This window comes from Aphelocoma coerulescens, chromosome 13 (assembly GCF_041296385.1).
Source record: "Aphelocoma coerulescens isolate FSJ_1873_10779 chromosome 13, UR_Acoe_1.0, whole genome shotgun sequence".
NCBI classification, from domain to species: domain Eukaryota; kingdom Metazoa; phylum Chordata; class Aves; order Passeriformes; family Corvidae; genus Aphelocoma; species Aphelocoma coerulescens.
In genome coordinates, this window is record NC_091027.1 from 4107043 (window position 1) to 4127338 (window position 20296).

Consider the following 20296-nt stretch of genomic DNA (forward strand, 5'->3'; position numbering starts at 1 on the left):
GGATGTGCCAGCCATGCAGCCCCTCCACATCACCCTCAGATGGTGGTCAAGAGTGAGGTGTCCTACTGTCACTTGGAACTATTGGGGTGTGCTTTTGGGAAGGTCAAAATTAAGGGGTCACCTGAGGAGCAGTGAAGGGTTTGCCCTGCTCTTGACATCCCGCTCATGGCAGGAGGTGAGACCGAGGTGTCCCTGTCCCCAGGCCCCCGTGGCTGCCTCCCCCTCTGGGTTAATGCCCCGGGAAGGTGCCAGCCTCTGAGCCTGGTGGTGTGTGGATGGTGGTATCTGCCCATCTCGTGCTGGGAGCCTGGGAACCTTTGCTTGCCTGAGTAAGTGTGGCAATTTCTGTCCCTCCAGTCTGCTGGGAGAATGTCAGGACTAGCCCTGATTCGCTTCAGTCACAAGAACTGCATTGTCTTAACTTGTGCCAACTCTGTTTCTAATTACATTTTAATCATTTAAAAATGATTAGCAGTTTTTATTGCCTTGTTTGTGGGTAAATTTTCTCACCCCACACATTCTAGCTGCACTCCAATGACAAGTCCTTTTATAGGCAAAAAAGCCCCCAAATGTCCCCATGACTATTTACCTACAGCATATTTTATTCCTTCCTAAATTTTAATACTTTCAGGGTGCCAAGGCTCTGGCATTTTCTGGTGGATCAATTGTGGCATTGTGCTGTAAAATTAAGCAGTTTTTTTTGGCAATCCCAAACAATGTAGCTTCCACCGAAATGAAGATACTGCACATGTGTTAACTGTGAAAAGTTTCAGCCCTGAATAGTTGCCTTGAAGCTTTTTGCGGTGAAAAGAATTATGTATTTTCCTCTCTTTGAAAACAAAATTATTATTTTTTTTTTAAGCCATGTTTAAACAGGCTGTTTTTGTAAAAGGCCCCTTTTTTGTTATCTTTAGTGTGGTTAGTTGCTTTATTGCTAATCTTGGTGGGTAACTGTATATTATTCATTCTATTGTTCAGCAACACAAGAGAACCTTTGTCACACTCCCAACAGGGCTATTTATATAGCGTGGCACTTCTGAGGGCTTCTTCCTGCCCTGATGTTCTTCCACCTTCTGGGGAAAGGAAAATAGTTCATCTGAGAGGGAGGGTGAGCAGTGGTCCCTCCCGATAGCTGCTGAAATCCAGGCGAGATGCAGGTCCCTGGGATGCCACTGGGAACAAACTTAGTGGTTTCCAAAGATTTGGTTGGTTGTGGTTGAGGTTGACCAGAAAGTTTATGGAACAGGGACGTGTGCTCAGGTCTGGCCAGGGAGAGCAGTCGGGGTGGTCCTCACTGCCTGACAGTTGGTGCCCTCATGGGATGGCGTCCCTGCAGTCCTGAAGCTGCCCAGGCTTTGTCCAGAAGATCCTTGGGGACCAAGAAGGACTTGGGAAAGTCAGGAGCTTATTTATTTATTTATTCCTTGAAGCCTTGACTTCAGTGGGGGATTTTCTGTTAAGGGACATCAACAAACAGAAGCTTTCCTTGTGAGATGGGGGTTTCCTCCCTGGGATGAGTGGGTGGGTGAAATCTAAAGGCTTTACTGACCTTTGTGGCTGTGATTTGGTCTCTTGTGTTTAGATGGGCTGGTGGGAAGAGCAGCATAGCTCCCTGCCACAGCTCCAGAGGCACCAGGAGGGATTCCCACCTTGAGCAAGAACATGTACCTTGCCTATGAACTCACCTGCAATATATTTATGCCTCCTTACGGAAAACAACCCCTGACAAGGAATCATCAAAAACCAACAATTTGACTTCTCTTAGGAAACAATGAGCCACCTTAGTTCAAAAAGAATCCCAGCCTTGAGGTCATCCATGGAGCAGTGCTTTGGGAGACGGAGCTTATGTTTCACATGCCTGCTTTGTATCTGACCTGATGCAGGGCACCAGCCTCCAGAGCAGAGCTCTCTGTGGCATTAGTGATCATTAACATGCTCGGAAAACTTGGGGAAACAGGCGCGCTCGAGCATAAAAAGCTGCTGCTGGTGCTTGCATTTTAGCTCCCCCATTAACACCAGTGTTTCTTACAGGGAGAATAATTGCGCCTTCGGAGTTTGGGGGAAGGTTTGCCAGTAGCTGGGAATTGTGTGGAAGCAGGAATATCTTGTGGATGTGTAACACAAGCGTTAAGCAAATGTAAAAACCAGGCTCAGCAGGGAAAAATCTGCCTTATTTTGTGTGCCAGCGTCTGTGGGACAACTGTTAAACCCCGCGGAAAAGAGGCTACAAATAGGCAGCTCTCCCTGTTTCGGGCGATCCTTGAATTATTATTTGTGAAAGGGGCAAAACCCCTTCTCTTTTTATATTTTCTGTTGCTAACCAGCTGTGCAAGAAGTTAAACATTGTAATTAACCCATATGTGACCCAGTACATTTGACTGATTTGCAGGCAGGGCCGGCAGGGTAACTCGAGCCGGCAATTTGAACCCACCATGTTCGTAATGATGATTTTACAGTGTAATGGTCGCACTAAATCCTTTCGCTTTTGCTCTGTAGCCGCTGTTGTGACAAGAAAAGCTGTGGCAACAGAAATGAGACTCCATCAGATCCAGTGATAATTGACAGGTAAGGACTGCTATTGTTTCCTTCCATTTTTTTTTCCTTCCTCCCTCTCCTCATTATAATGAAACACCTGGCCTGTGTTGCTAATGGGGAAGAATTAGGAGGATATACGGATGAAATTTTGTTTTTTTGATACAGAATTAGTTGTGCTTTGCAGTTGTGATTGCCTTGGAAGGGCCGTATGTGGGATAACGTAGGGATACTGGAGCGCCCTGCTCTGTGGAGGGCTCCAGCTCTTGTAACTGATTCATGTGCATAAAGAGGAGATTTTTCTTTCTGACTTTCTGTGACTCAATTCACATGCCAGGGAAGCTTCAGGAATAAAATAATAATAGTTTGTGATTTATGAAATGTGGTTGGGTGCTTATAAATATTTAACTTTTATTTGAAAAATGTTTGAATCATTATCACTTAGCTACTGTAGTTCTGTTGGACGCAATCCATCTACATTTTAAGGCTTTTATTTATGCATAAAAACAGTTAAGAAAATAGATCTGCAATGTAAGGTTTTTTCCCTCCTCTTATTTTCTCTGGTTGGAATACAATTTTGACTGTATTGTCAGTTGATTCATTAATTTTTGCCTGTCTTAATTATTGTGTTTTTAAACAGATCCATATTGTTAATCTGACATCACTGAGTAAATCATTGTAGTACAATACATCTATTCCAGTTGCTCTGAGCCATGTGTAGTTTCTGTTGCTTGCAAATGATGCAAAATGGTAGCCAAAGAGCCATTTTTACATTTTAATTGTCCCAACGTGTTGTCCAAAGCCATGTGGGATAGCCAGGGTATTGTGCAGCATTACTCTAGTGGAGTTAAATGGCCATGAAGCACCAAAAGTGTCTGTGAGGGCTGGGGAGAGCAACACCCTGCACTGACCTGTGAACAGAGGGGCCCCAAAGGGAGCTACCCAAACACACAGGGGTGAGGGCACAGAGCATGTGTGTGTCCTTGCATTGCTGTCTGAGTTATGTTTGCTGTATGAAGTTTGAAGTATTTTCCATGCCAGAGCATCCATTTTATGAAAGGAGGTGAGGAGGGTTTGAGATGTTGGGGGCCCCACACGGAGAGCAGTCCAGAGCCTTGTGCTCATCCCAGCTCCCAGTTCTTGGATGGGTTGGGTAGGAAAGTGCATCTATTGGATGCTTATAGCATATGTTTTGATTAGCTGTAGTAAGTAATCCTGAGAATGTTTAAATCTCAGAAGATATCCCTTCCTATTTTTAACTAGGCATATTTTCATCTTTGAGCATCAGGTAGCACCAGAGAAAGTGTGTGTGTGTGGGGGGAAAACCCCACAGTGAAACCTGTATGGAGCTGTGTTTTATAAGCATGCTGCAGAGCTGAACACTATAAACATGGTGTTAGAGTGGCATTTTGAGCGACATGAAAGCTACAAAATTCACATGAATTTTTCATTGTACTGGAAAGTGAGATGTTAGGATGCTAATGGAAGGTTTACAGAAATATTTTGTTTAACTATCTAGTATGCAAAACTGCCAGTTGCAAATCATTTTAAATTTTGAAAGCCAGAGATGCTGTCTGTTACATGCTTCCTGCAAAATGAGGAAAATAGGTACAGGAAAAAACCAGCTTTAGGTTCCTAGCAGTGATCCATTCCTCAGTCTATACATGAATTGATGCAATAGTTACCAATTTTGAAGTTTCTTCTTAAAATGCAAGCTAAACACAACTCAAAGCTGATAATGCAAACCCTGCCTTGCCACCTGCACTGAATCACACTTGGCTTGTGAATGGGTTAAGCTTTTAAGTTCTTCGCTTGGTTTTAAATTGTGACTTTGATACAGAAGGTTGATATGACTGTGGTTTGAATAACACTTGATTTTGACCTGTTCCTGTGGGTTGCAATGGCATAAGAAATTTGACTCAGCAGTGCTGTAATTAGCCCTCCCCCTGTTTTTGAAACAGGATTGTGTTACCTGGATTGCATTAGTGTGGCTTCTATTGTTGCCGCTTCGCATCTGTCCCAGTAGGGTACTTAAAACCTTTTCTTGGCCGGGGCTAGTTCAAACAATTTAGGCCAAGCAAGTATGTGCTTTATACAGTTAGTGGCTTTAGTGATGTTTCTAGTGACATTTATCCTATTCGTTTTTCTTGTCCCCTTTGGTTTGGAAAGGATGAAGTGATTTATACGGAGCCTTTTTACCTTAAAATGAGTCCTTTATAATCGTTCTATGATTAAAATGCCTGCACAAGTCAGGCCATGTGTTTGGTTGTGCTCCATTGTCACTTCTCCATGCACACAGTTTTTAACTATTATGTCAATTGATATGCAAAGCCATATTTAGTTATTTTTATTTGCATTGAGCTTAGAGAATTCATTTACCATTTGGGCTAAAGCACTCCCGCATGCCTGGTGCTCTGATCAAGTCTTTGCCTATGGATTTAATCTGACTCTTGCATCAAATCCTGTGAATCCACAGACTCTGACCTAACATAGAGTTTAACACAGAATCTATCCATGGGATTTTTGACATATGTACTTACATGGAAATGCTATCCTCCTCTGACAAGTCAGAATACTATTTTGGATTGATTAATTCTCTTTGATGAGGCTGGAGAGACTCAGGATAGAGAGGGCTCTGGCTTTGTGGTGGTTAGGTGAACTTGGAGAAGAGGCTGTTGGACAACTTCAAAGTTACATGTGTTGTATTCTTCTTCAAACCCTGGATAGATGTGAAATCAAATTGTATATTTCTCTTTAATGAAAATGTGGGTTTAAGAAAGAAAGTTCATAGCTGTGTTTGAAATAGGATATGACTTTGTTTATAAAATTGTTTTATACTTTGTTCTGTTATAGTATCAGCAGATACAGCAGTGCACGGGACCTAAAGAAATTTAGACTTATATAAAATAGTGATTTAAATTTTCTCTGGAGAACAAAATAAATCGATTATGATTACAGAGCAGTTATCCCAAGGAAGTTTCTTGGAAACCTCTGTGTGTCTGTATCATCTTCTTAGCATAGCCTGTATATTTTATCACTAATCCAGTTACATGTGTTGAGATGAAGATCTGATGAACAGGAACTCATTTTAAAAAGGGTATTATTGTCACAATACAAATGCACAATTCCTCCTATGAGTGCAGTGGCAGGGCTGTATTGTAATCACACTTAAAGAAAACACAGAGCACTTCCTGTTATTAAATTAAATTCTAGATTGATTTAACTTTCAAATTGTAACTCGTATTTGAATTTAAAAGGTTCACAATAAAATTCCTGTGAAGAAGTTGAATAAATTGTAGTTTTATTACCACTCTGGATATCCTGGTGTCCTAACCTTTTTCCTTACAGTTATCTTAGTTCAATAAATAAAACCTCATTAGACTATTCCCATTTCAACGAGTTTATTAAATTTTACAGGAGTAATTAGCATAAGCTGTGCTAATTTTTCTGGAAGACTAATGAGAGAGCTTCCTAATTAGGTTTGCTTTGTAAGAATCAGAAAAGATGATAATGACAAAAGTCACATAGGGGAGAAAGTGGGGCTTTATGTTATTCCTTGGTTCAGGAAAAAGGCTCCTCTCTTGGCACTCTGTTCCAAACTTTTAAACCCAATTTACCATTGTCAGGACTGATATTTAATGGTGTTACCAGTGCCTGCTGGGGCTTCTTTACCTTTTATGGCTGCATCCAGTAAATAGGAATCCTACTGACTGATAAAATAGGAATAACCGCTGCAATCCCAAATATAGTGGCAGAAAATATATATACCATATATATCCTATATATCCTGCTTGAGATGTTGTATGGAAAAAGGGCTGAAAACAGGCAGTTGCTGGCTCATCCCAAATTTTGCTTCTTCCCACAGGACTTGAGCAGGCTGATGGCAGTGACCTGGAATTGGCTTTGCTAATATTTACCAGTATAGGCAGGGCCTGTAGTGAGAATCTGGCCACTGTCTATAGTGGATTAATAATCTTTAGGTGAGGTAGAAGCCAAGGGGCTTTGTGCTGGAGCTCCCCTGGGAGGGACTGTGTGTCCTGTGGGGGTGGGACACCATGGGGATGGCCAGGGTTTCTTCTGGCCCTGCTCTGGTAATACACTGAAGGTCTTCATGTGGCATTTTGGGTGCAATTTGGGAGCAATGAGGAGGTTTGTGCCTTTCCAGTGCCATCACAGCTCTTGTCCATGGAGCAGAGGTGGGGACTCTTGGATTGGAGGTTGTAATATTTCCTATGCCATATTAGATGACACCAAAGTACATTTTAATGCATGACCTCCTACCAGTGTCTGAAAGGCCTCTGTGCTTCCAATATGTGCAGGATACTTGTCTGGGCTCTCTGTAACCTGTGCCCAGCACACCCAGCCAACTCACCTACAGATGGGTTTGAAATCTTTCAGCCTGTAACCTGAAAAGTTTTATGTTTGTGGGTAGGATTTCACTGTGCAATGACATGAAAAGTCATTACCTCTGTTTTACCACTTCACAAGTCATCATGTAGTGGATTGTGTTTTACAGGCCTGATCATCTTTTCATCCTAAATACAGGCAGGTGGAAAAGTGACTGGGAGGACTGCATCACACTCCCTGCATCCTCCCCACAAACACACTGCTTAGGTAGATGTGGCAAATAATGTGTTTTGCAGTAGCTTTCCATGTCTGGAGGGAGGGGGATGGAGATGCAGGCAGAACCTGCCCTCTAGGAGAGGTTCTGGCGAGGGAACGAGGTGGGTTTTGCTTGGGAGGGAACTGCTGATGGATGCTTTGCTGCAGGGGGTGGGGTCAGTGCTGCAGCTGATCCCCACCAACCTACAGGGATGTGGGCTCGTCATAGCACTGGTGTCACAGCGAAGTGGCAGGAGATGCCAGGTGCTCTGGCAGTGGCCTCTTGGCAGGAGTGCCAATTCCTGCCCTGTTCTGGTCATATCCTTGTCCTGCTGGTCATATCGGTACCAGAACCTGGCTGTGTGGAGTCAGGGAAAGCTCTGTCTGCTGGTGTCCTGCTTGCCCCAGGGATGGGGCTGTGGGACCCTGGGGGTCCCATCACTGCTGGGTCCTTGGGTGGGTTTTCCACACAGAAGGAGCAGGAGGGCAGGCATGGAGCACTCTGATAGACATCCAGACCTAGGTGCAAAATGTCCCTGGGCCTGAATATTTGGCTGGAATTTTGTGTTGGAAAGTGCCCCTGTCATTGCTGTGCCCCTTCCAGAGCCAGATGGGAGTTATTGATCCATCAGGGAGGGAGTCAGAGGAGCAGAAGCTGGGTGACAGAGCTACCCCCAGCACTGCACAGAGATGTCTCCCAGGCTGTCTTTTAATGCTGTGCTGCCTAAACCCCCTGGGCCTCTAAGCAGGGTGTTCAGAGACAGAAATTGGCCTTGAGCACTTCATGTGAGCTCTGGGAGCCTGTGAACCCACACATTTCTGAGAGGGGAGGGACCCAAACATACATCCTCCAGGATTTGGTTGTGATTGATGCAGCTGAGAAGCATTACCCAGAACATTTCCCACATGACTTAGGCAACCAAAGGCATTTTGAGCTGTTGTGAGATAAATGGGAGACTCTGATCAGTAGATGCTTCTCACACTGAGATTCAGGCTCGAATGCTTGTCCCTCTACGGGTGCTCCTCATGCATGTGGTGTCAGTCTTCTTTCTGGTGATGAAATCACTGGAGCTGGGGGTAACTTTGCTAGGATTCTTGCAAAAATCTCTTGGTCTCAGCCTGTTGGGGTTGGCACATATTACTGCTGCTTATAAATTCCTTTATTTTGCTCTTGGGGCTGAATGAACTCGGTCAGGGTCAAACCAGCTTCTGCTTATTGTTTGTTTGATTTCTCTTCTCTCTGCCTCCAAGTATAAGAATTTTTGTATGCTCTTACAAGTATTATGCAAAACCTTAATTTGGTCTGAGCTTCACTCAGAAGGTTTGTGAGTTTCTCAGCAAACCTGCCCTGAGTTTTCAGTTTGTTATTAAATCCCAAACCAGGCAAGTCTTATGTGGTTTTGGGTTTCACTGCAAACATTTTACACTGCTCTAATAGTTACTTGCTTCTCTCAGTGATGCCTTTTGAATCCACAGCAAGTGTTTGGGGCTTTTGTTAAGTGTGATCTTATGCTTGATTATTACTATTTAATATCACTGATGATGTAGCAGAGGCTTCTATTGCAAAGCAGGCTCATTGTGCTGGATGCTCTGTGATTTCTAAGTAGGGAGATGATCCCATTTCTGAAGAGAAATGGTGCTCCTGATGCAGAGTAAAAATTGAGATTTTTCTATTGAGACTGAAAAGCTTGTGTTGAAAGTCCTGGGGATGAGGGGAACTGAAGACAAGATTACTGCTTTTGGCATTTGACTGTTAGTGCTCATCCATAGCCATGGGCTTGGCCAGTTGTGACTTGAGTGCACACACGGGATGTGCTGGACCTGCAGCTCCGAGGCCCCAAGGTCAGCATGTCTGTGCCAGGAAGTCCCTTGGGCTCTTCCTGAAAATCTCAGTCCTGCTCAGCAAGGGTTAACAGCTTTAAGAGACTTCACTGGTTTGTTTTAGTCCTCAAAGTCCATCCTGAAGACCCTGTGGATTTTCTTGTGCAAAGGAATCTGAGACCTCATGGATTACTCTGCTGCGCTGTTCCAGTGGCAGGATTTGGGTATTTGAGGTTGGAGGTGCTTTAAAAAGTTTGGTGCAGTGACCTCCTGCAGCACCAGGAAAGCTCTGAGTGCTCTGGTCCCAGTAGGAGCCCAGGGCTTGGCAGGGTGATCCATCCCTTTGTTTTTTGTCACAAAACTTCAAATGTGCTCTTCATACCTATTGATTTCTTAATATGAACTCCTACTTCAAAGCATGTCCTGCAGCAGGGAGGATGTGCTGGGCACAGTGGGCTCCCTGGCTCCACGCAGCTCAGTGCCAGCTCTTTTCTCTCAAGAGTGGGGATTTTTTTGGGAAAAAAAACCTCATATGTCTATATATATGTATATATACACAGAGTTTCTGGAGTGGATAAATTTCCTCTTCCATCTTAACACCTGATTTATTTCCATATTTGCTGTCGCAGTGGGAATGCATACATGAATAAGAGCAATGGGGAAATGTATTTGCAAAGATCATCCTCAGTTTTAATGCAGATTAGCTGAAATTCTTCTGAACGTGAAAAATGTATCTCAGCTCTATCTCAGCATTTACTGGATAAAAACACAACCCAAGCTTTATTCTGTGGGAGCTGAGGTGTGTGAGTAGTTTTCTTCATGTGAGTTTTCATAAATGTTTGCATGGTACAGCCACCAAAATGTATTCTTATAAGTAATTGGCCACACTTATTAAAATAACTATGTTAAATTCACAGGCACTTCTGCCTGCTGGAAGTATTTAATTTTAATATAACGTCTAACTAATAAAGTTAAAAGAGAGTAAGAATGACTTGTAGGTTACTGTGCAAATCAGGACTAAGTTTCTAGAAATGCTTTTAACACCATCCTTGAAAGGCAGCACGTCTCTGTAGTAGCAGTGGGAAATGCTGGTATGAATTTTCCTCTTTCTCTGTAACATCGTGATGTTTTTTTCTGTAACAGTTCTGGAAAAGTACAGAAAAGCCATACAAAGTTCCCAGTGTGTCACATTAGCAACTTTGCATAGGTAGTTTGTGATCAGAATATATTACTGTATCAACTGCATGTTTACTTCTTTTGCTAAGGACAGTATTTTAGAGTTTTGTTTTTTTTTTTTTCTTTTTAAAGTGGAATGAATAATTTTCTACCCACTTTTTGAAAATGGTGTCTGGAAATAGGAAATGTGAATTCAAATTTTTGGTTGTTGTTAAAATGTGAATTATATGAAATTAGTTATTAAAAGGCTTTATATCAAGTCACTGAAATTATATACTGGACTGTAGTAAGGTGACCCAGATATAGAGCCTTTCAGAGCAATCATTGAAATGCTATGAACAGTGCTGTTTTGTCTTTGGTTTCTTGCTGCCTCTAAAGGTGTAGGCAGATGAAGATAACTTGAAAAAGAGCTATTTCTCCAATTACAAGCTTTTGTCCAAGAGCAAAGAAAGATTTTTAGACTAACAGCATTCACTATAACAAAATTAAATTCCCTTCATCTGACAAGAAGTGGAGTCTGGCAATAGTTTGGGATTTTTTGTTGGGGCTGGAGCAGCAGCTGCCCTCTGTGCCCCCTGGTTTTCCCAGAGAGGGGGTGACCCGAAGTGGGGAGAGAGGGGTGGGAGAGCAATGGGTGCTGTCCCCTTCCTTTGGGGACATAATTTCCCCTTCCCAGGGCTCCGGGGAGGGCCGAGGGAGCAGCATCCCACTGCCACCCTCCCTTCCCCGCCCCCGCCGCGCCAGGAGGCCCGGCCAAATCTTTTTGGGGTTGTAACAACACGTCCAATCTGGCATTCCACAACTACGGCATCTCGCTAACGGGCTGAGGCACCAGAGTTCAGTAATGTAATATAAAAAGTAATGGTGTTAGCTAACACATCCTTAATAAGATATTGTCTGCTGCTCTGCCATATGCTACCGAGCAGGCTTTCCCTCTGTGGGGCTTTTGAGTTCTCTCAATAAGATTATTTCAAATACTCTAATCCTGAATCATTGACATGAATACAAAAGCCTAGTGACATCTAATAGATGCCTCTTAGCTTTGCTTTTCCTCTTGTTCCTTTCCTTTTTCTTCCCTTTTTACCTGACAAAAAGCTTACAGACACTTGGGCTCTGTCTCTCACTACCAGCATGTGGGTCCCCTCATGAAATATAAAGGAGGAAAAAGGGCTGACATAGGGCTGATAAGCCACAGAGCAAAGGACCATAGAATTAAAAGTAAATGCCAGTAAATCCTACCCTGTACACTCAGTTGTTCTTTTATTGTTTTCTTTAATTCTTCCAGTGCCATGCTGGGCTAGAAAGAGATGAAAAATGGGGCTACCAAAAAAAAAAAAGAAGGTGATGCTACAATGCCAGGGTCATGCAGGCTTGCTTGATTCTTGGGTTTTCCTGGTGCTCCTCTCACCTTGACTTTCTAATCAGAGTTGCAAACATTCAGCTAAACACATAATTCAATTAGCTGAATGTTTAGGTCATTTTTTTTCAAAGATTAATTAAAAAAAAAAGAAGACACCCTCGAGTGACATGATTGTGACCCTGGAACCGATTAATTTTATATAACTGAATGTTAGAAAGACTTAATATTCCAATGTGAGTGTCTAGCAATCAAAAAATGATCTCCCTCTTAGTGTTGTCTCCATGACTGTCAGAGGCAGAAAATCATTTTCTGTTCATCTCCTTTTGGACTTTGACAAACTCTCCGTCCGTTGATTCCAAAATCTGCCTTTGGAAAAAGTTACTGGTGCAGGATACAGCCGGTGTCTACAATGGGTTAAAAATAAGCTATTTAAAACACAATACTTTTCCTTCATTTTTATCCATGGTTCTGCAGGGAGACTCTCAGGCTCTCCTGACCAGCATACCCATCAACTTCCACCCAGCTGAGTCAGGTGTCCTCTGTAAACTCCCTCAATATAATCCTTCAGTTGGATTTTTTGGCATCTGCATCACTACATAACCATTGGCTGACTTCCCAGATGTTAAGTCACTTTGATAAGTGGATGTTAAAAACCACTTTACCTAGTTCAAATTTTTTAGAAAGATGACACAAGGAGAGGAGAAATGTGTTCTATATTCATTATAAAGTTCTTCTCTCTGAAAGAAGAATAAAATTAGCCACACTCAGAGCTATTAAGATCTGATGGTCGCTTCTCCTCCCAGCTGCTCCAGGTGCCTCTGCATCTCCAGCACAGTCCTGTAGGAGCTGGGATTTGCCTGCAGAGAGGAGCCCACCCCCTGGAATATCTTTCTGGGGATTTTACAGGCAAGAGAAGGAAAGGACCTGCAGCTCAGATCAGGATTTACCCCTTTTTAAAGAAAAATGAGGAAATTCGGCTGCGTTACAAAGGAGTGCCCTGGAGTTTTCGGTGATCTGGGGCAGAATTTGTTTCTTATGCTGGGGTTTATGTATTAAAAGCAGATCTGTAAAGCTTTTTTTCTTATCTCTGAGTCTTCCAGTTGGTACCATGGCCTGGTGTTACTGGGCCCTGTTGGACTCTGAGGCTGCTGAGTGAGGGATGCACAGTGGAAGAGTCTCTGCCCTATGGAGCTCTTTAGGCAAGACAATCCCTAGGCTTTTTTTTTTTAAAGCACAGTGAGCTCCATAATAGCTCTGGCATTCTGAAAAATGGAATAAACTGTACCGGGGTGTAGGAGGAAAACTTCTCTCTGAACCCCATTATGTGTACATAAATTGTCATCTGTCATGTACCACGTGGCAGGAGAGAGGAACTTTCCTTTTTTTTTTCCTGAAGGATTGCCCTACTGTGACAATGGTAACTCAATTTGTCAGAAATTACAAGAACATTAATACATCATGCCCTAATGTTTCATTAGTACATTAATACTTTTGAAGTCATCGGAATTTCCCTAATAAATGTCTTCAAAGTTGGCTGGCCATTCATAAATTTGAGTTTTCAGCATTATAATTGTAATTGAGATACCTATTTTCCCTGATTAATCCTTGGAGTTTGTGTGTAACAATCAGCCTTGCTGACAACCGCACTTGAAAGAATAACACACTTAGTTAATATTTGTGTGATTGCAGAGTGGCATGATTTGGAGGGGAAAAGAAAAAATAGGGAGACTATTCTTGGGGAAACAAAAGAGAATTTTGGGAATGCTTTTTGCCATGGTAACCCAGTTATTGCTCATTAATCTGTCACCTATGAAACGAGTTCCAGACTCCGACACTCCACAGCGCGGTAGCATCCCGGGGGTCGCGGTACCTGCGGCCGCCCCCGGCTCCGCCAGCGCTGGGCGGCTTCTCCCCACCACCAAATCCCATCATGTGCCTGGATGGGCTTCAAAGAGAGGGACTCCCTCCCTGCCTGGGCCACCTGGGCTGCCTGGCCCTGCCACCCCAATAGTAGCTCCCCGGGGAGATGGGGAGCCGGCCCGTGGGCGCCGCTGCACTGGCTTTAGGGGCTGCCTGTATCTCCAGAAGGAAGGAAGTTTTTTTCCTTCATTTCCAAGATAAGGTGTCATTCATGAGAGCAGCGTGCTGAACTAATCAGGTTAATTGAGAGGCCCTGAATAGCTCTCATTGAGCGGATCCCTCCTTCCTGCTCAAGGCAGATAGTGCAGACGGAGAGATTACAAGTGCTTTAAACTCCTTCTCTCCATCTCTGAATTTCACACCCATTTCAGGATGACGAGGGTCAGAGCAGATGTGTGACACGGGGGTTGTACAATTTAGCTTTGCTGGGAGCAAGCTTTAATTTTTGTTGTTTGGGTTTTGGTGTGGTTTTTTTTCCCTTTTAATCATCATCATTGTGGTTATTTTTCAGTGAGGCCAGTGCTTCCCATCTCTCCTGATGCCAGGGACACCCTGCTGATTTACACCAGCTGGAGCGGTGTAAATTACTCCACTGTTTTGGAAAGATGCAGAGGACATTTGGAAAGATGTAGAAGACTAATGCAGTCGTGTGATTGGCTCTAGATTGACCTGCTCCTGAGTGTTGTTAATATTAAAATTATTTCAGACCTAACTCATGGCAGGGCTGCAGGAAACATTAATTTTAAAAAGATGTTTTCAGTGTTTGAAGCAGATAGCAGCGGGGTTTATTGCTTTTATGGTATCATTTCCCTTTAAACCCTTCTAATCGAAGTGGCTGTACGTAATTTTATTCAAGTTTACCAGAATGTGAAAGCATTTCCCTCTGGATACTCTTGCCAAATTAGGAACAGCCAGGCTCCAAACCTCACTCTAATCTTCCTACTTGCCACAGTCTATTACATTTTCTTTGCAAATATTGTAACTGTTAGGGTGAAGAAGAGAGAATTTCCAGGAAAATAAATTCCCCAAAAGTAGCGTGGGTCCCCCCACTTCTCCAAGCTTAGTTTAATTTAAACACGAGCTAAAACATGAGCATCGTTGTCCTTGTTGGCCCCCTCCTCTCCCCTCCCCGTCCCCCCCAGCTTCTTTTCCTTGGAAGTTTCAGGAATGACTTTAATTATCTCTACAATCAAATTCTCACTGCTGTCCCTGTGAAAGCGTGTAGTCATGGATTGCTGGGATTATTTTCTTTAGCACTTGGGGATAGAGAAACTGGTTGTTTGGAAATGAGAACCAGCTGGGTTCTCAGAGCCGGCGCTTGGAGGGAGCCACTTTGCACAGAAACCCCGGTGCTGAGCAGAGCCTGAGCTCAGCCCCCAAACTGCCCCTGCTGCCTGGGCCACGAGGGATTATGACATATCAGGGCTGGGGTGGGTTTTTTTGTTTGTTTATCTCATGAATATGCATCTCCAGGGTGGCTGCTGCGTGGCTGCTGCCAGGGCTGGCCTGAACTCTTCCCCAAAGTTTCTGGAGGCAGAGGCGCACCCTTGCAATCCCATTCCTAGCTTCACCTGCCTAAAACAGAGAAAATAAAATTAATTAATAGAAGTCAAGCCAAATAACTACATCAGACACAAGTTCTGCTGATGTCAGGCAAGTGGGTTAAGGGAGATTAGTGCAACAAAGGGAAGAGGAGAGATAACTTCTGCTATCTTAACATCTTTTGTTGCCCTGGAAGACAAGTTGCAGGGGTGATGTTCTTCCTTTCTTCCAGCTTGGAGAAATTAGTTATTTGTCATACCTTATTAATCTGTTTTAGTGCCAAATTCAATTTAAAATTAGGACCATACTTGTAGACAGAAATTATATGAGCTATGCTTTTAGCTGAATATTTTGTCATAGGGAAAGGCACAGAAATCTTCTTCATTTAGTTATAAGGATGTAAATTTGGAGATATTCCATTGGCTTTAAGGCAGCTGCTTCATATTTCTGTCTCTTTAAGAGGGAAGTATTCATTCTTTGGAATACAAGGATTTGTTTCTAGGGTTTATTTACATTTTAAGATGTCAATATAAAATACATGTAAATGTATATTTTCCACTTACAAGGTTCTCTCACACTCCCGCACACTTGTGTTTTTCTACACACAGTTGTTACGGTGGTTTCCAGTTTAAATTGTGACTTCTCAATGTTTGAAATGCAATAGTGATTAAATTGGTAGCTCAGATAAAAAGAAAAGAAATCTTTCTGCTTCTTTTAAAAAAGTTTATTGCAAAGAACATGACTGATCACTGAGCTTTGAACAGCTGCTTATAAATGATTTGATTTCTTTAGTTCATAGAATACAATGACTTTGACTCTATTAATGTCCCTTTTAACACAACTAAATTATTTTTTGAAAGATGAAACCATTTGGCTCTGAACGTATTTAGATCATACCATGACCTAAAATCTCTCATACATGTTATATACATTTTCACACATGGATTTATATTTTTGGTGGGTTTGGTGGTTTTTTTTCTTTTTTTTTTTTTTTTTTTTTTTTTTTAATCTGGATTTTCTGTTTGTTTTCTTTTAAATTTAATTTTATTTTTTCCCCCCAACTAATAACTGCTGCATTTCCAGTCACTCAAATTTGGACAGAATTTTACTTCCTGTTTCAAAGGTCATGGAAAGCTGACCTCAACAGCAGTGTTGAGGCTGCTGAATTATTCATATCATTGACTTTGTGTCAGCTTCCACATTTGTGCAGAGGGATGTTTTATTCATTTATCTCATTTAGGGACCTGCTCTGCACCTGTTTCTACCATTAAGTACCCTGTAATTTGCATTTGATGCTAATTTAGTTTCATATCAGCCTGGTCCCCTCTTGTTAATTTAATTTTCTAAGACCCTTTTCATTACAGTAGAAATGTTTCCCTCTTTAAAGCAAACATCTATACAAGTAATTGTATAAACTGCCTTTTAAATAATATCTTTTAGAAGATTCCATCGTTTAATTCCTTAATTCCTATAATTAGCCATGGTTTGATTAATGTTTCAAAGGGTTAAATTAAAATGCAGAATTACTCAAATGCATACTTGAATAATTTTCCCTCTGCTGATAACAGTTTCTGCATTGCTGCTTTTATTCTCCTCGTGATTCTGAATATTACATGTACTAACAAGCACTAATTTTCCTTATGTAGTGATTTTCCTATGCTGAGCAATAGCAGGTTTTAATGTACAATTGTTGGAAACTCCACACTGCCAGTGGGATACTTAATTTTTTTTTTTCCTTGTGATCGATTATAAACAGTTGAGGAGAAATGCTGTGGCTGAGCTGCTCTGGGTTCCTTTCCAGACTGTAAGAAACTTAGAGATCCTTTATTTTGCCAACAAGCATCGCTGCTGTGTTCTCACAAACAGCTTGATTAGCGCTGATCGCTGCAGAGAATCATTTGGAAATGTTTACAACCATCATGCATTTGTTTGTGGAGGTGAAAATTTGCATCTGCTGTGATCCTACAGGGCAAAAATGCTCCGGGGTTGTCACCCCCAGGCACACTGATGCGTGTTCAGTGCAGGAATATGGCACTGGGGTAAATAAATGACCAGAGGGGCTGTAGTGGGAAATCAAGTCCCTTCTCTCCCCTGCGGGTTTATTTAGAACAAGGCTGGATAATTGCAGTGGGGTGGGCGCTGTGCCGGGGGAAGGACACCCCCTCCCCTCCATCTCCAGCCAGGGGAAAGTGGAGATGTTGATTCAGAGCTTCCAGAGGTACAAACCCCCCATTCCTTGGTGGCTGTCGGGGAGGGGACAGGGAGAGCAGCAGAAACAGGGGCTGGGAGCGCTGGGCAGCTGGGCTTCATTACCCAGCAAAACAGCCCAGGCTGATTCCTCCCTCTGTTTACGGTGGGGAGGGGGAATCGGGGCATCAATCCCACGGGATTGTCTCCCCAAATTCTTCCATGCCCTCCTGAAAACAGGAGAGATTTGGTGTTTGGCTCTGTGTTGATGCTCCAGCCCGTTGCTGCAGTGCCGTGTGTGGCAGGAAAGATGCAAGTCCTGCATAGGGCATCAGCTTTGCATCAGCTTTTGTTTTGCCCCAGCAGAAGGTGAAACTCCTCCTCTTCCTCCAATTCCCCCTGAAGTCACGACGAGTTTGGGAAGAGGTGCCTGTGGGTTTGGGATGAAATGAGGCTGCTCTGCCTCTGGAGTCCTGCTCTCCGGTAGTGCCCAGGGCTGCTCCAGGGGCTGAGTTTGGCTGTGATGATCCCAAAAGTGTGTCTTATGTTGTACAACATGCCACTTAGGTAGATGAGCCTGAGACTTGGGCTCTGGAGCTGCTAATAGCACAAGGATTTAATATTTAAAAACTGAGTTGAAACAAAACCTCTGGTTTTGTGTTTTTTTTTTTGCTCTTTCTGGTTGCAAGGATGCCTCACAGGCTCTGTTTGTGCTAGCAGAGCCCCCAGACCTGGTGTCAGGGGTCCAAAGTTTGTGTCAGGGGTGCCTCCCTGAGCATTCCCAGTTACAGGAGTACCAGGGCTGAGGGGTGGTTGGACCCTGCAAGCTTCACCTTTCCCATCAGCCCACAAATTCAGATATTCATAATAGCTCCCCCTTTATTTTGTCATATACTCACAATAGTGGCCTCAGAGCTGGGCATTTCCTGAGTATTAATGACCAGCTGGGGTTAATGGCCCTTGCTTGTGCCTTGAGCCATCAGCTCCTCCCGACTGGTCATTAATTCCCAGGAAAAGCCCTCTGTGGAGGTCATTATTGCCTAATTATCTCCATACACTTTAATGCCAGTTTTGACAATGTACAGTCTCATACTTTGAGTTATAGGTACTTTATAATTCATTAAATAGCTTATCATTAAAACTGCAGATGATCTTGATTATTATTTATTAATGTTTTCCCTTTGATTTTTTTTTTTTTTCTAAATCTGATGCTCCCGTTTCTGGAGGGAGGAAGGAAGGGACAAAGGTAGATGGGGTATGGCTCCAATGTCAAAAACTGTCACACAGCAGCTCTCCCTGTCTGGAGGGGTCTTCCCTGGCTTTGAGAAGTCCCAAAGGCATCTGCCAGTGGGTCCCAGACCTCGGTTCAGAGCTCACCTTGCTCAGCCCTTGGCAGAGACTTGAGGAGCAGTGGGATGGCCACCTCTGCTGGAGCTCCATGTGCTGGCCCTGGAAGCGTTGGCAGGATCTGGCCCACAGTTTTGGCAGTCCTTGACTCATTTTTCTCTTCACCCTGGTCCAGATTCAGTCAGGGTTTGCTTTGGGAGCCCTTTCTCACCTCAGTGAGGCTCATAGGGTGAGCTCTGTTGGGGTTCAGGGTTTGGCCCTTTCCCCAGCAGCATCAGGTGCACGATGTGTTTGAGCGCAGTGAAGCGGGGTGGGAAATGACCGGGACAGGTTCAAGCCAAGCAAGGGGACTTTAATTTCTGCTTTTTAATAAGACTGTGCATCTCCTCCTCCTGGAAGCAGCTTCTCTTCTTGTCACTCAGGTGTGCTGTGCGTGGCGTGACAGAGCTGCAGGTGCAGAGGCTCCGTGCTCTGCCTGTGTGTGCTGGGAAAGTGCCATACTCAGCCCAGCTCGGGCTCCTCGCTGGAATCACAGCCTGTGGAAATGGCCAGAGGAGCACTGACACTGATTCCAGGGGAATTTACTGTCTTATTTGCCCCAAATGCCCCAATCCTGCAACCTTGTCTAGTTCTTTATTTTCCACTTTTTCTCCCCTGGCTTTACAAGTGAAATATCTGGATAACAGAAAGATAAACCTTTGTGTCTGTGGTTTCTCTGAGGTTTTGCTGTACAGGAGCCCTGATCAGCAGCAAGGGGGGCTGTGACCCTGCTTGGGGGAGACCTTCTGGACCAGCTTGGGGGCCACGATGCTTCCCTGTGCTCAGGGCAGATTGCAGTGGCAGCAGATCTATTAGCCAGAAAACCTGTGAGGGTGTTTGCTCCCTGTACTCAGCCATTACTTGTGTTTTAGTTGGTCTTGCCTGACAGCATCAAGTTGTTTCAACAACAATAATAATAATAATAATAATAATTCAGTTTTGGAGCTGTTTTCTCCATTACCTGCATCTCTGTTGGTTTTGTGTTTGCTGGAGGAAAAGTTGTGTGTGGATGTGAAAATACCGGCCCCATTGAGCCATGCCATCGCCTTTGGAGGAGGCCAAATTTCACCCACTGTATTTACTTTTCTACCTCTGAGCTGTGTTTGTTTACAAAACCTTCTTCTGAACTGCTGTAAACCTCCCAGCCGAGCTGCCTTCTCGTCCCAGTTTGCTCTGGCCTTCTCCAGAAACCAGTCCGTTTTGATTAAAATCATAATGTCATTTGAAAGCAGGGAAGCAAACCAACCCAAAGCCTTGTGCAAAGTTTAAAAGTAGCAAGTTGCTGCCGAGAGGGAAAAAGAAAAAAAAACAAAACCCAACCAAACCCCTTAAAATTCAGACTCAACGAGTCTCCTGTTAGTGCTGTCAGGGAAGTCCAAGGGCTTGAGGCTGATGAAGAGTTACATGCTAAAAAAAAAAAAAAGAAAAAAAAAAAAAAGAAAAGAGGGCAAAAGGGAGCAGTGTTATTTACTTATTTATTTAAGAGCCTAAAAGATTTATGGTAAAGCTAATTTAGGAGCGCGCTCGGCTCTGCATCCCGGCTGTGCGAGAGCGGCGGAGCGCGGGCAGGGGAGGGTCTGGGGCCGGCTCCCCCCGGCCGCTCTCAGAGCTGCCTTTGTCGGGGCCGTGAATCGGGGCTCACACCGGGGGCTCGGCGCTCCGGGCCGGGCCCGTGGCCGGGACCCCCGGGCGGGACAGCGGCGGCTCCGCGGTGCCGCCCGGGAGCGCTCGGGACGGGCCGGGGGGCGCTGCGAGGTCTCCCCTTCCTGC

The 20296-nt window shown here is 43.8% G+C and overlaps 1 protein-coding gene across 5 annotated transcripts in view; it reads left to right on the plus strand.

Annotated features, from left to right (window-relative positions):
- The window catches only part of EBF1 (EBF transcription factor 1), a 268071-nt gene that overhangs the window by 16458 nt on the left and 231317 nt on the right, over positions 1–20296 (plus strand). For all 5 annotated transcript variants that reach the window (XM_069028725.1, XM_069028726.1, XM_069028727.1 and 2 more), the window contains exon 6: positions 2497–2565. In XM_069028725.1, coding sequence (XP_068884826.1) covers positions 2497–2565 — 69 coding nt within the window. The remainder of the gene's footprint in view (positions 1–2496; positions 2566–20296) is intronic.